This window comes from Arvicanthis niloticus, chromosome 10 (genome assembly GCF_011762505.2).
Source record: "Arvicanthis niloticus isolate mArvNil1 chromosome 10, mArvNil1.pat.X, whole genome shotgun sequence".
Classification (NCBI taxonomy): domain Eukaryota; kingdom Metazoa; phylum Chordata; class Mammalia; order Rodentia; family Muridae; genus Arvicanthis; species Arvicanthis niloticus.
Window position 1 is genome coordinate 8,275,016 of NC_047667.1, and position 16,376 is coordinate 8,291,391.

The 16,376-nt window shown below is 43.0% G+C and overlaps 1 protein-coding gene across 26 annotated transcripts in view; it reads left to right on the forward strand.

Annotated features, from left to right (window-relative positions):
• The window catches only part of Clasp1 (cytoplasmic linker associated protein 1), a 222,816-nt gene that overhangs the window by 138,529 nt on the left and 67,911 nt on the right, over nucleotides 1-16,376 (forward strand). For 11 of the 26 annotated variants that reach the window (XM_076941002.1, XM_076941007.1, XM_076941006.1 and 8 more), the window contains 2 exons: nucleotides 12,686-12,789; nucleotides 15,290-15,313. In XM_076941002.1, coding sequence (XP_076797117.1) covers nucleotides 12,686-12,789; nucleotides 15,290-15,313 — 128 coding nt within the window. Of the gene's footprint in view, nucleotides 1-5,350; nucleotides 5,459-9,439; nucleotides 9,503-12,685; nucleotides 12,790-15,289; nucleotides 15,314-16,376 lie in introns of all 26 variants that reach the window. The other 15 variants (XM_076941004.1, XM_076941005.1, XM_076941009.1 and 12 more) reach the window with 5 other exon arrangements.

Consider the following 16,376-nt stretch of genomic DNA (forward strand, 5'->3'; position numbering starts at 1 on the left):
ATTTTAAGTCTAGGTGTGAATCCTCCGCTGTCTTTTCCATTGTTGATGTCTGAAGTTTATGCAGGTTGTATGTTTGCAATGCATTCTACTATTCTATCTAAACACAGTCTATCCTGCTCAGGACACTTCAGTATTTACGGAAGGTGCTACTAACCTTGTTGCTCTGACAAAACACCTGACTATGGCAGCTTAAGGAGGACGGGCTTATTTTGGATCTTGGTGTAGGGTATAGCCCCTTATATCGGGGAAGGCATGAGGCATGGGTGTGAGGCAGCTGCTCACACTGTGTCTGCTGTCAGAAATGGAAGAGATGGACGCTGGTGTTCAGCTCACTCTTGTTTCTTTAGTAGTGCAGGACCCCAACCTACAGCATGGGTGTTCCTGCCTCAGTTTACCCTATCTAGAAACTCCCTTACAGACATACCTAAAGGCATGTGTCCTTGGTGACGTGTCCTGTCCAGCAGACAGTCTGTTAACCACTAGACAACCTTTCATGTTCTTCTTGAAATTAGGGAATGATGCAGTTTCAGTGATCTAGTATAACTAACTGTAAGGCCTGCTATTCCGCGGTCCTTGTCTGACAGGCAGTTGTGGACAGAAGAGAAAGGAGCATGTTCTGAGCTCTGAAAGCCAGGGTCTTGAAACATCAGTAAAGGAATTTGTTTCCTTTCAAAGAGTTCTTATTTGAAGTTGCTATTTTTTTTTTTTTTTTTTTTTGTCTTTTTTATTTTTTGGAACCAGGGTTTTATGTAGCCCAGGCTAGCCTAGAACTCAAGAGATCTGCCTACCTCCATCTCCCAGGTGCTGGAAATGTATTACCATGTCTGTCTTCAGTATTATTTTGAAGTATTATTCCCTTGGTGCTTATGACTGCAACAAGTAGTGTTACAGTTTTAAGATCATACATAAAAATTCTGGTTGACAGTGTTTTATTTCTGCTCATTATAAGAACACACATAAATGAACAAAATGTTCTTTCACACTTACCTATTTTTAAAGTGGTAGGTGTTTAGCAATGTTCAGTAGTAGTTTGCTGTGATCACTGAGTTTATACAAGATATATATTTGTGTATCTGTCATTTGCTTTACTGTTCAGCAGTTTTATGTACAAATATTCAAAAGACGGTAGCATATTTTAAGAATGTTTTCTGTAATCCCCAAACCACTTAACTCAGCAGGGTTTTTTTGTTTGTTTGTTTGGTTGGTTGGTTGTTTTTTTTTTTTTTTTTGTTTTGTTTTGGTTTTGGTTTTTTTGAGACAGGGTTTCTCTGTGTAGCCCTGGCTGTCCTGGAATTCACTCTGTAGACCAGGCTGGCCTTGAACTCAGAAATCTGCCTGCCTCTGCCTCCCAAGTGCTGGGATGAAAGGCGTGCGCCACCACCGCCCGGCCTTAACTCAGCAGTTTTAATGCCAGCTACACTAGGCTTAGAATTTACATTAGAAGCTAATTCTAAGGCTAGGAGATGGGTCCATGGGTAAAGCTGCTAGCTACACAAGCCAGATGGCACAAGGTTGAGCACCAAAACCAGACAACAGGAGATGTAGGAGCATACGCTTGTAATCCCAGCACTCCCATTGCGGGTTCGAGGCAGAGAAAAGAGTTGCCTCCAGCTCACAGGCCAGCAAACTGGAAGCTCATAGCTTAGGGACAGACACAAGAGAGACCCTGCCCAGCAAGGTGGGACCTAAGGACCAACTCCTGACAGTTGTCCTCTGACCTCTACACGTGTTCTGTCTACTACCCACCCACCCCCCCACACACACACACACAAAACAAAGCCAATTCTAGTGATAATCTACAAATTACTCCTTTATTGTCTTAAATAGTTTAGCTAAATTTTCATTTCTTGTTATACAAATGCCAGGGCCCTTATTTGACATCTAAAATGTTTTACATTTTGTTTTGTTGTTTGTTTGTTTTGGTTTTGGGATGAGGTTCTATTCTGTTGGCCTAGAATTCACTGTAGCTCCAGGAGGCCTAGTCACCGTCTTTCTCCAGCTTTCCGGGAGCTGGGATTCCAGGCACCACACTCAGCTGCCATTTAAAACTTATTAAGTAAAAAACATGTAACTGGAAAATGAAGAAACAAAGCTCTGCTTGCTGTCGCTCACGTGTATCCACATGATGATCTGCCTCCACCCTCCCTACCTCACCCCCTTTTCCTCCCTTCCCTTTTTTCCCCTTATCCCTCCATAAGCTATCCAAACAGTTAGGGAAGCACATTTATAAATTGTTTGGATTTGGTGTCTCTTAAAGACTTTGCAGATGTGAGAACACACAAGTAGCATCATTAGTGGTCGTCAGCAGTTGCCTTTGGTGTGCTTCTCCTGTGCATTGAACGAAGAGACTAGGAAAGCCACTTAACAGTTTGCGAACCTCTATTGTGTGTTATATATTTTAAATGTTTTGCGGCTTTCTGGTTAAAAAATATTTTTGGAAGATTGGAGCTTAATTAAACGATTTCTTTTTAACTGTGAAACTAGATTACTGCAACATGAAAATATCTAGAGAGACACTTTATTCCTGTAACTTACAGTAGCTTTCATTAATCCTCTTGCCTGTTTGCCTTTGCTGTGCATTCTGATTGGGTCCTTTCTTAAAAGGGAGGAGTAAGGTTGGAGAGATGACTCCACAGTTAAGAGTATGAAATGAAGTCTTGCCGAGGACTGGAGTTGAGTTGCAGGGACCCACTGTAGAGAGCTTACAACCACCTCTACCTCCAGCCCAGCTGGATCTGATGCCCTCTTCTGGCTCATGCAGGCATTGAACCCACATAGAATACATTCCTGCAGACATGTGCAAATACACATAAATACAAATGAAAGTAAATTCTTTTTTAAGGCAAAAGTAGGGATCACCCTTAAACACTATGGTATAGGGTAAAGTCTTAACAGGAAATACAAAACAATTGGTTTTTCAAGATTTTGCCAGCATTTCAGATAGGCAAAGAGTCAAGGGCTTTCTAAATTGCCTGCATTTAGGAAGATCAAGTATATTTCATTGCCTGTTTCTCTTACACCTCCCCCATGTCATAGTCTCACCTAGGATGTTTGCTGTGAGCACATACTTACAAGACAAACTGACTTTATGTTCTAGATAGACAGATGATGGATGGATGGATGGGTAGGTGGGTGGGTGGGTGGATTAATGGAGATCATATAAATGAGTTTTGACCACTTAATCTATAAAACTGATTTTTCTGTGCTTACTTTAGATCTTCCTGTAGATTAGCCTGGGAACTAATGTTGTAAGTGGGTGGTTTTTCTCTTGTGGCTTAAATTTCCCAACGTTTGAAATATCACTCTTACCACAAAATGCCCTTTAATGGGGTTTGGGTCAATTATGGACAGGTTTCTGACAAAACAGTGGACAGAATTCTTTTTCTACGTGCCACATCATAAAGGAACCCATGAACATGGTGGGTGAATGAATTCTCTGGAAGAAGCACCGGTAGGATATGGCTTGTCAAGAAGTTTGTGTGGGCATTGTTCCCTATCACAGCTGTTTATTCTTGTTAGTGATGTCTGTTGTCTTCATAAAGCAGGCCTCCTCCAGAGAGAGCATGTATTTTGATTTTCATAGCATCTCTATGAACTTGGAAATGGGTGGGTTCTGGATAAAGTTAAGGTGGAGTTAGCTGAGTTTGCATTTATATGAAAACTGCCTGGTTTGAAATAGACAGTAGAAAAGGTCACGATTTGTGTTGTTTGGCAAGCAACTCTGAAGTGTATGTGTGCATTGTCACCAATAGCCTTCTTATATAAATGATGTGATTCTTTTTTATTCCTTTATGAGAACCAGGGAGAGCAAGTGGCTAGCTCCGTGAGGCAGCTGGCAGCTGTACAAGTCTCTTTGCAGCTCAGGTGCATTAGTCTCTAAAGATAAGCATCCCTGCTGTGGGCATCTGAGGCTGCCCCTGTATGTCAGTTGGCATAGCTTGGCACTGTTCTCATCCTCTCTATAGGACCTATGTATAATGTTATAGGAATTGCTGATTAAATAGTCACCAGTACTGTGAGTGGAAACCTCAAATTTTCTGTGTCATTTTATTAGAATTAAGAAATGTCTAGTGAGGCATTTAATGGAGATCATTCCTGCATCACATTTCCCTGCCTGTAGACTGCCAAGCATCTGGACATCTCTTACAAGCTCTCGGGATCTGGCTTCATCCCAGCTTGAAGTTATTGTGCACACACTAAGCTGGCCTCATTTCTCACTTACACATTCTTCTTTATTGGAGAGTTCCATGATTCTGGTTAGTGAGGTGCTCTTGTTATAGTTAGCTGTAAGTCTTTGCTCTGAAACAATAGGCAATCTTCATTGTGATAGAGAAGATATGCTTGTTTTTACACCTGAGAATCAACCTCACTCGTTTCCACAGTCCCGAGCCATTTCTACCTAGTCTAGAAGCACTTGACCTCTGAGATGAGCTGTCTCTGGCAGCTGTGATGTTAGGTATCCCTCTGCCCACATCAGTAAGCAGTGTTTCTAAAGAGTGTTTTACTTGTAACTTCTTTCTCTTTCTTCAAATTGAGAAGCATGGGTATCATGGTCTTTCTGAGCTTCACAGCCAAAATATTAGACCTTAGACTACTGTACGGCTTTGTCTTACAGTATGTTTATGTTTCAATGTTTGGGAATAATAAACTGTCCAGAGGCAATCATAAAGTAATTACTATTCCAGGACCAGTAGACGAATCTTCTTGGCCAAATACTGAGATTCTCAGTTTCCTAGCTGTAGAGACCAGAAAATAATAAGCACCCGATCCTGACTGAGCATCTGTTGGTTTAGATCGTTGACTTTGTATGTGTAATCTCTCCATCTGGACTGGGGCAGGCTTTCCAGCTAGATTGCATGTTGACCTCTCTTTAGAGCGTGCTACCCTGGGGAAAAGTGAACCATCTTCTTTTTCTTAGGGAAGTTTGCAGACCTCAAGACCAGAGTCTTTATTTTATTGTTCATCCAAATTAAGTGGTCTTTTGGGAAACCAGGTGCCATGAAAGCAACTTTGGTGTCCTAAGCTCTTATCAAGGTGTCTGCTAAAGCTGCAGACACTGATTGTTTCTGACAGGCTTCGGATCTTACGTTGGATGCCAGGCTGTCCTTTGGGAAGATTTCATTTCTCAAATTTAAGTGTAATTTCACTTCAGTGTTTAAATCCACAGCTTTCAGAGGGACAGACCCCACCCCCCCCATCAGTGAGACATCTTCATGGGCAGGTGGCCCCATACTTCCTATCAGAGACAATGTCATAATTACATTTAAGCCAATGTGACTGATGCTTGTGAGTTTTTCTGCCTTCATTAAATGTGTTCACCTTCTCTGAAACCCTTCATGCTGCACACTAGCACGGAGCAGCCGTATCCCCCGACCCAGCATGAGTCAGGGGTGCAGCCGCGATACCAGCCGTGAGAGCAGCCGCGATACCAGCCCCGCTCGGGGCTTCACACCACTCGGTGAGTACCCAGAGGCACTGTGCAGGGGCTCCCAGTGCTTGTGCAGACACTGCTGGGTGGAATGACCGCTTCCTTCTGCTGCCCTGTGATCCCATCTTCTCTTTTCCCTCTTCCTTAGTCACCCTTGTTGTCCCCTCTGCATGCATAAACCTTAGCAACTACCAGTCTTTACACATTAGAAGCAAAAAATACCATTTCACTTTGCCATGGCCATTTCTGGTCACTTGTCCCTGGGCAAGCCCATTGTGGTATTTTCTGACATAAGGCAAAACTTAGCTGAAATGAATGGCTGCCTGCATATGAGGTAAACTCAGAATTTACTCTTAGTCATCAAATTTCTGGTTTACCTTTGTTTTTACTAAAGATTAGTTTATATAAGGATTTTTGGTATTGAGGATGGAACCAGGGCATCAAGCTTTAAAGGTGCTAGGCTGTGAGCCACATCCCCCAAGCCCAGTAGATATTATTCAGAGGGAGAACAGAAGTATAATTTTAGAATGTTTTAGAAGTTAAACTAGTTTTGTTTTTAGTCTTGCTCTAAAATGGGCACCCTACATTCCTTAGTAATTAGCCATTCCTGAAGGTGTCCATCAATTCTAATGAAAGGAACCCTTTCTATCCTTCAGTTATTTTTAGTTGCTTGGCATGCATGGTGTCCTCAGGGTATATATTGTACTCTTAATGAGTGTAAGAGCAGAAGTGATCTTGTCGTAATTAGACGTGGATCCAAATGATCCCTCTCCCCGGTGACGCGGGGGCTTCGCAGGCCGAGGTTTTTGACTGTCAGTTACTCAGCTGGTCTTTTCACTCTGCACGTGTTGCTCCGGGAGAGGCAGCGGGAGATGAAAGCAGGAGGCTCGGCTCCTGCTCACGCCAGTGATCAAAGTCAATACGCGGGCTCTGAAAACAGTCTAGAGGCCTTCTAGACAGTTCTCTTACTTTAGGGGTCCTTCTTTTACGTTGTCAGCTAGTCTCCTGTCCCTCAGTAAGGCAGCTTTCCCAGTGTGTATCAGGTATGCTGCAGTACCCTCGAGCTCTGGGTCAGCCATGATGCTCACTTTGTTCCCCTGAATGAACTGGTGGTTTTTCCTTCTAAATTCAGGCAACACACCTTACACATCTTGGCTCGATGTTTGACCTTGCAAACAACCTGGTACATGAGCAAGCAATTCAATTTGTGGATGATTTTGTCGATTAGAAGCAGGTCAGCATTTTTCTTGGTGGCTGACATTTTACACTGTCTGTGGACTCATCCTTGAATTCTTACATGCTGTCTGTGGACCAGGCAAGGAGGGCTGAATTCTTTGTACCTGGATTAAACCCTGAGCAATTGTTTGCTCTTTGGGTAAACAGATCTCTCAAGTGTCTTGGTGACATCCCAAAATATTGCTCTGTGTAGTTACTGTCGCCTAGGGCAGAAGCTATGACTCCAGATGCACTCTGGCTTTATCAGCTGCTGTCTTCTGCTGGCTCAGGGCAGTAGGAAAGATTGAGCTAAATTTTTAAGGCATACCTTTTACCTCCTTGGGTTAAATCTGTGCCCCAAGCTTGTGTCCAAGGAGTAACAAAATGGCACCATTTGAAGCATCAGCTGGCACACGTGCCCTCGGTCCCTGCTCACACTGAGGGACGAGCACCCTTATCGTCAGCCTCCAAGCCTGATCTTACAGTCATACATTTAAGCCGCAGAACCAGGCATGGTTTTCACTCCCAGCCTGCCGTGTTCAAAAGCAGTTCTGATGAGTATCTCTCACATTGTTTGGCAGTGTGTTAAATGCTTCTTAATGAGGTTTCTTCCTGAGTTAGATGCAGACGCAGAGGGTACAAGATTGTCCTGAAGTGTTGGTTTCCAGGCTTGGAGAGATAGGACCTGGGGATTCAGAGAGGCTTCCCAGAAAGAGGCTGTCCTGTTGGAGCTTGCTATGTATCCCTGAACACTTCCTGTTCCTTGTTGGTTTCCATAATCACTTCCATCGATTACCCTTGGGGTAAACATAGATGGCCAGACTTTATTGAAAAAAAAAAAAAAAAAAAGTAATTGTATTTCAATGAATGCAGAACTCTCTCTGCCTCCATGGAGAATTGTTTCCAGGGTTGCCTACAGATGCTATCGTCCATTTTGTAAAATGCTGGAGTTATTACACACGGCCTATGCTCCCCACACCTCCTGTCCATACATTTAAACCATCTCTGGAATATTTATAATATGAAACACAATGTAAATGTTAGGTAGATGGAGGCTGTGCTGTGCTCTTTAGAGACTAATGACAGAAAACATACTTGTAACTTCCAGGCATGGCTAGGCTACAGCTGTGGATAGGTTGCCAGTCGTTTTACGTGTGTAGCACTATGTTGAAATATCTTGACAGTCTGAAGACTGAATGAAGTTACAGACTGTAGAACTCTACTGCCAGTCAGGCCTCGACACAAGCGGGTCCCCCATTGAGGCCATTGTTGAGAGTCATTACACAACAGACGTACTATAGAGTATTGTGTTCAAACCACAGAAATACGTTTAAAGAAACCTACAGATAGATCAAGTATTGCTTAGAACCATGTTCAGTATAAGCTGTCAAGATCCAGTGCTCATGCAGTCGATAAGAACTGCGCAGTTCACTCTGGTCACAGCAAAACGTTAACCAGCTCCCTCATCCAGGAAAGTGGTAAGTCTTGTTTCAGATACATCAGTTTTGTGTGTGAATCTTCCAAAAAGATCCCCTCCCCATTTTTAATTTCAAGCTGCTAAAATTTGTATTGCTTAACAGGTAACGTTTGCTTTTTAATGTCACATCTGCCATGGGTTGTATATTTTATAAAGTGACATGGAGGCTTAAAAATAAAATGACATCAGATTTAGAGGTTTTGGTGCTTTGATATGTTCGGAATAACGGAGGGGAGTGAAGGGTTTCACCTCACTGTGATTTGGTTGAACATGTGGATGTTCTTCGATACAGCACTAAGGGAACAAGTGTTTCCCAGTCTCCTCACTAGATGAGTAGCTGAGTATTATATGGACCCGTGATGTCAGCATTTCAGACCAATTTCTTATTTTATAACTTTCAAAGTTACTCTCTTAACAAGGATGGAATTTAACATCCATTTCCTCAGGTTGATGAATTCATACACATATTACAAATAGTTGCTCATAAATATTATCCTAAATATAGGTTTCCTCTTGGCCTTCTCTTGGCTAATCCTGTCGCGGCAGTGCTGTGTGCTGGCACTGCTGCATAGTCCCCTTTAACGCTCTCCTGACAGACCAGAGGTAGGTACTGTCGAGAGAAGCAGGCTTGGTCTATTACCAAAAGCCACAGCCAGCTGTGGGCAAGCCAGGCCTGCCACTTGTGTTTCTGAAATGGTGCTCATACTCCTACAGCTGTGTCTCCAAGGAAATTCTCTACACTCACTGCCCACGGACTCCCCACAGTTAAAGCAGTACATTAATAACTAGGGTATTTGTGCAACAAACACTAAGCCTTTTCACTGGGCAGAATACAGGTGGTGAGCCCCTTGTAATCCCATGAATTTCTGTTGAGATAACATTACAAACCTCTCTGCTTTTGTTTTTGGTGCATGGTGGCATATGCATCACATACCAGTGACCCATCTCGTGAGCTGAGTTAACAGTCCATCCTCTCGCTGTCCACCCTGGGTTCAGATGGCTCTGACTCCTGATGTTCTTCATGTGCCTTATTTCCATAATGGCTGACGGAAGCTTCGTGGTGTGAATCTAAACCTGGAGTCCGAGTCCGTCAGTGCGTCCTGAGTATGAAGCACTGTAATGAGTGCCTCTGTCATGCCTGTGTGTGTACAAGCTGTGTGAGGCCAGCGGCCACCATGCAGTTTGGGGCCAGTCCTGCTGTCCATTCATACCCAGCACCATTTCTTCATGAGAAACGCAGCCTTGGTGGTAGCAGCCCCCCATTTCCTCTGGTACTTGTGTGTTAACCCTGTGGGTGTTGCCGTTCCTTTTACCTGCAGCCTCTCGACGTCATTCCAGGTCCACTAGTGCTCTCTCCACTGCTGAATCTGTTGGGCAGTCAGGTGAACAAGTGCTAACTGCATGACTCCGCCTCTCCATCCGTCCTCCCACCCCATGTCCGCCTCCGTTGTCATCGTGTCAGCCATCGCTTGGCATGTGTGCACCTCATGTTTGCCGCCTGTGTTGTTTTTTGTTTTGTTTTGTTTTTTGAGTTGTTGAATGTTTATGGTTTTGTTTATGGCTTGATGCTTGACCGCCTGCTTGGCATTGTTTCTCTAACGTTCATCTTTACATTGAAACAAAAATCAGGGAAGTACTTTTTTACTCACACCTCCTCCTCAGGAAGAGAACAACCCAGAATAGGTGTCACTAAGTCTCCCAGGGGACTGGGGGCTTGATATCACCCAGCAGTCTCTGGTCTCCACAGTCCTCACTCCAGTATACGTTCAGATGCTAAGCTAATTGTATTAGTGTCAGGCCCCAGTTATTTTTAGGTCCCAGGTCCACACACCTCAGATTACAGTATACATAATTTCACATATATGAAAATAAATATATTGCCCTGAAAGCTTTATAGAAAAGCAGGATTAGGATCCAGGCCATACACAGGCCACAAAACTGTCTGTCTCAGCTTCATTTAACATACCAAACCTACTGGCCACAGGTGCAGAGAGTAAGTGTCTAAAGATGCATCCATATACCACCTTAACTGGCATCATTTTCATACACTAACAACCGCTAGTGGCCAGCTTCTCAACGAGGTCAGCATGCTCTACGGATCCACATACTGATAACAGTGCCGAGGCTTTCCTGTTTATCAAGCAAATTACGTGCCCTTTGGTTCTTCTAAATGAAGGCACCGGCATGTTTTCACCATGTAGGCCCTGAGTGTGTTCCTCTAAGGATAGGGGGCCAGACTGAGGGCAGGCACAGTCCTCTGGGTCCATCTCTTGGAAAAGAGCTTTATCATAGTATTGGAACCGTGAGTGTGGATCCCAGGGGTTTGCCTGGTGAGAACAGAAAGCCTGTCATGCTGAGACGGAGACCAGCATGTCCCCTTTAGATGGCCGTTCACATTACCTACTTTATCAGATGACTGACAGTCGCTGTGTGTGGCAAAGCCGTGTGCATCTGGGAAGCACTGAGGACTTGCTTTATTACTACAAGTTTTAATTTTCTGTCTAAAAAGATTCAATATTATCCCTGGAATAAGAATTGCTGGCATGAAATCTACTTGTGTTTGTTTTGTTTTGTTTTTTAATTTTTGTTTGTTTTTACGATTTTATGTTTATGCTGGGTAACTTTTCAATGGCTTTACTGGATTACTCATTTCGTTACTCATAAATTCCCTGCTATCTACCCTTTTTTAATGGAAAAAAAGTGAGCCAAAATTCCTCACAAGGCAGCATGCACATAACCCTTAATTCTGCCCCTGCTTCACACTCTAACCAGTGAGCATCTGTGTAGATATGAGCTGACTGTCCATGGCCTGTCATCCGTGTCGCAGTGGTAGCTCACTTCCAAAACGCTGGAATAAGATGACGTTTGTAATCATCAGCAAGTGCATTAAAAAAGGGGATAGTATGACATACAATTGTTTTTCTTTATTAAAAAATTTGTGACTGTGTATGAGTCTTTTGACTAGCAGTGTTTAAATTATGTTCCCTGCCTGTGGTGGTAGAAGGGTAAATTGTTTTGAAATTGATATTTTTAAAAAGCTAAATAATACTTTATTAAGATCATCAATTTTGTAGATGATGTCTTGTTTTCTGTCCAAAAGCTTAAATGTATCATTTCATAAGTAAGTCAATTCATAGGGCCACTCAGAAGGTAAAGGCTGCCAAGCCTGACAGCCTGAATTCAATGTCTGAGACCACACAGTGGACAGGAGAACGACTCCCACAAGTTATCCTCTGTGAGCACCATAGGTCTTTCCCACAAAATAATCCATAAATTAAAATATAACTTAAAAAGAATGATCAGTTCCTGTAAAATAAATCCAGCATTCTGTCTTACCCCAAATGCTGCATTGCTGAAGTGTAGCTAAGGCAGAGATGTATTTCTCCTTTTCCAAATCGTGTTTTCTTTATTAGCTCAGGACGGACATTTTTTTTTAATCTTACCATTTAAGTATTAGGATTTTGATGAGTAAACTTTTCATCAGTGGCTAGTGAGCCCTCCTTGGAATGTGTAACTGCAGCGTTTCTTCTGACGGAGGTTTCATCTCTAGCACTGTTTTAGGTAAAGCTGGCCATCTGGCTTCATAGGAACCTAAAAAGAAGGTCTTGGTTTACCTGAAGAACAGCCCTAGGGGCTAGAGAGGTGGCTCCGTGGTTGAGAGCACTTACTGCGTCTCATGAGGACCCATGTTGAGTTGCCAGCACCTGTTAGGCAACTCACACTTGTCTTTCACTCCAGCTCCAGGGCATATGGCACCCTTTTCTGGCCTCTGAGCACATGTGTGACATACATTCACACACACACACACACACACACACACACACACACACACACAAAGTTTTTAAATGAGAACTTTAGAATAATTGCTTAAATTGCAACAATTTATCTTAAGTTTTTGGATTCCTTCTCCTTTTCTATATAAAATTTATCATTCAAAAATCCTTAACGGGACTTGGGTAGAATTTATACTGATGATATCTAGATGATTAATGTTCTAAAAAGAAGGCACTAGCTTTTTATGGTGATTATTACATAATTTTAGTAAGTTAATGTTTAAATAATAATAACATTAACTCTTAATAATAACACTAAGGAAAATTAAGATCAATTTAATCATTTATTTTACATTTTTACTTTTTCCATCACTTTGTTTTAAATCTTGTTTCCCAAACCATGAAGTTTGCTTATGTTGAACAAACATGACGGGCACTTTCCTCTAGAAGGAAAGCGAAAGCTAAATAGATTAAAAGATTCAACCCAGAGCCCCACTTCTTTCTGTAGTACGTTCTCCTATCATCTGTTTCAAGCCCTTTCAGTAATGTAATGTCTAGAACAGGCTCCACTTAAAACATCAATACAAAGGACGAAAAGCCCATGTTGTGACCCATTAGTGTTAAATGTGAGGACCTTAGTCCCTACCACTGGCAGGCAAGTCCAGTGCAGTTCAAACTGGCTAGGGAATGTTGGTGTCTCTGACTTTAGTGGAAGGAGGCGGGACTCCTCGCAGAGCGAGGACTGAGAAGATGTAAGTAGACTGACACGTTCTGCTTTTGTTTTCTGAATAGATCGGTTTGGGCTAGGCCAGTCAGGACGAGTCCCTGGTGCTGTGAACGCCATGCGAGTCTTGAGTACCAGCACAGACCTGGAAGCTGCAGTGGCCGACGCTCTGGTAAGGGACACACAGAGGATGGCATCAGTCACTCATTCATATTTTTCTGTCTTAACACAAAATTGTCCTCAAATCAGGTGACTAAGTTGTCTTCTACACTCTTCTTCCAAAGTGTGTAAATAGGGCTGAGATGATGGCTCAGCCATCAGTGGGCAAGGGTGAGGGCCAGAGTTCATATGCCAGATTCAGGGGTGACCTGTCTGTATTCCCAGCATCCCAGAGGCAGAAATGGTATTCTCTGAGCAAGCTGGCCAGCTAGACTACATACTAAGTACCCTGTGGGATCGTGTGAGAAACCCTGTCTCCACTGAGTAAGGTTAGGGCAGTCAAGGAAGACCCTTGATGGCCATGCTCACAAACCACATATACATTCACAGAGAAAAGGAAAAGTTATGTAAAGTTTATTGTTTGTTTTTTTTTTTTTTTTCCTCTCACACTCTTTACAACACATAGACAAATTGGCCTCCAAGAAACAGCAGGACCCATGCTCCTGGGTGTCCAGGAGATCTTGATGGCATTGGGCTCCCCACATGTCATCTAGCTATCACTTTTGTTTTCCGTATATCATAGCTTCTTTTCCCACACGAGTTCCTGTTTTCCATTCTGTTGCCTCTGTCGCTTCGTAGGCTTTGAGAACATAGCTACCTGTGTGATTGTGTAGCAGTGGAAGATAAGACTCCTGAGAAGACACCTGAAAGTTATATTCATTCTGTTATGTGATTCTGACTTAGGAGAGTCACTCACATCCCAAAAATGGATCAACGTAGTATTTGAGAAAAATAGTCAAAATTGGGGAGCTAGCTAATAAAACACTTGTCATTGAAGCACAAGGACCTGGAATCCATGTATAAACCCCAGAATCCATGTGTAAAGCACCATGTGTTATGGTGCGCCCTAGTCATTGCACCGTCAGAGAGATGGAGTGAGCTGATACCATGGGCTTGCTGTCCAGCCAGTCTAGCTGAATCCATGAGTTCAGGTAAAAGTGAGACCTTGTCTCAAAAACAAGGTGAACAGCATCTAACGAATAGAACCCAAGTTTGACCTATCTCTCTCTCTTTCCTTCCTCTCTCTCTCTCTCTCTCTCTCTCTCTCTCTCTCTCTCTCTCTCTCCCTCTCTCTCCCCCCTCTCTCTCCCCCCCCTCTTTCTCTCTCCCCTCCACTCCCCATCACACACACACACACACACATACACGCAACAAGAAAATTTTCCCAAATGTTAAGATTTAGTCTCTAAAGTTGTAAAGCACAAGGGGGAGGATTTTGCATATTAAGTATAATATTTGGGGAAACCCCATCATGTGCACATGGGTCCTTCCCTCTATGGTACAACAAACATTCCTGTTGGATCAGCATGTGCTCAACTTGCCTCCTGGCTGGTTGGAACAGTCTCAAACACCTAGGTCATGTGCCCAGCATTTGAAATAAGTGCTCTTCAAAATGGCCTCATTGGTACCCCACCCACTGCTGTTCTCAGATGAATTCTCTTGTTAGGAAACAAGCAAACATAACATTGCCTTGCTTTTCAGTCTGAGGTTTGGAATTTAGCCTGCGCCACCTGATCAGCGCTTTACAGTCAGTGGCTACTGTAGATCCCCGTCTTATCACTTTGCATCTATGCCTTGTTCTGCTCAGTCACTAAGGTTCTTTCCTTAGTGTGCATCTGAGAGGAAGCTGCTGGCCACTCTCAGACTCTTTCTGCTCAGCAGCTAGCCTGCCCAGCCTACACAGCCTTGTGTGCAGAAGGACTTTTTTTCTGTCAGGTACTGGAGTGTGCAGTACTGCTCTAACCATGGTTTTAACCTGAGTCAAGAGCTGGGACACTGGACAGAATCCAGTGAGGCTTTCTTTTTTCAAGTCAAAGCATTCTGGATGTGCATTTTATTTATTCAGAGACCTTGACAGGTGGTGGTCAGGAGGCTAGGAAACAGTGGAGCTGAACCCTCAGCTAAAAAGGACTTTCAATTAGAGCAGTTTGGTTTTGGTTTTTGTTTAGTTATTCAAAGCATAAGGAACTGTGTACAGAGTTCTACAAGGCAGAGTGGCGCTCTAGAGAGTCAGACCTTCCTAACTCAACGTGAGCTCCTCCAGGCCCGAGCTCCCATTCTGTCCCTGCTGCCCTTGCTCCTTTGTCCGCTGTGTCTGGTCTGAGTGACCTGCTTCTGAAGAGGAAAGTGCCAGAATGGTAGGGAATCATTGCCTACAGAATGGGAGCCTCTGGGGTAGCCAGATCTCGTAGGGACAGACAATGGGTATGGGAAATCTCAGCGAGAGTGCTGCCATGAACCAGAGAGTTGGGGCCAGATCCAGAAGGACTAGGACATGCCATTCGGAATGCAGTCTGCTACGCTCTACTCCAAACCAACTGCTTGCTGACCTGTGTTTTTGGTTTGCTAAGAGATGTTGCTGTACACTTTTGTTGCCAGAACAATCCCCACATATGCTTCTGACATAATTCTCTATGCTTTTTCCCCATCCTTCAATATTCTCCTGCCTACAGCTGTTAGGAGACGCCAGGAGCAAGGTACCCGTGCTTTAACTTTTGTTTACAACTTTTTTTTTTCTGTTGCAAGTATATTTCCTTTAGAAATTAGTTGAAAGCCGCACAAAATGTAGTTGTAGTTAGAGATTCTGGTCTCCGTGCTTCTGGTAAGCATTCTGATTTGCTGTCGTGTGATGGAGTTCATCCCCTTTCGCATACTTCTGTGAGGTTGCTCTATTTTTATGTCACTCTGCTCCCTGTCCTTCCTGTGCTTGATTTTATCAACTCAATTTGTGTCTGTTTTATAATCATAACTTCATGAACAGCTCTGTCGACCAGCCTTCTTTTAATCTTATTTTATGTAAGTGTAAATCAGATACAGCTTATCATCTAAATCAAAAACATTTTCAAAGGTGAAAACGGGATGCTAGGAAGAATTTTTGCTGGGACAGAAGGCAGTACTGTTCTGAGCAAGCTGGGATTCAAAATAATTAACATTATTTGAAAATTAAAACTTATTTATGTGGCTTGAGCCAGTAACTGCATTTAGGAAACATATGTGCCAACCTTTCCATACTATCTATATTCAGTGTGAGAGAGGAATGAAGGGGACTATTTTAGTCTACTTTAAAAGAAACCAATTTGTGTTTTAAAAAAAAAAAAATGATGCTGTTAACCAAATCAGCTCATACAGTCTGGGACCCTTTTTGCATAGAATATCTCCACCACTAACATTTCAACCACAAACTTCTTAAGCAAGCATGATTGTTCAAGCAAGGGCATCCACAGACTATGCTTAAGGTAGATTGCTCTACAGGGGTTGCACATGTGCACACAGCTGCAATGAATTGGTACTTCGTCCTTTAGAGTTTCATTAAACCCTCACACTAGTCTGCTGAGGCAGGTGTAATGGTTACCCTCCTCAAGAGGAGTCACCAAGGCAGAAAATGACACAGTTGTTCAGCTGTAATACCAGGATTGGCACCAAAATCCATCCTCCTGAAAATCCTCTTTCCACCCCGCCCCCACATACATACACACTTTCTACAAGACGACAAATTCTTTCTTCTTCACAAAAATGTGCAACTGTCACGTACATCACCTA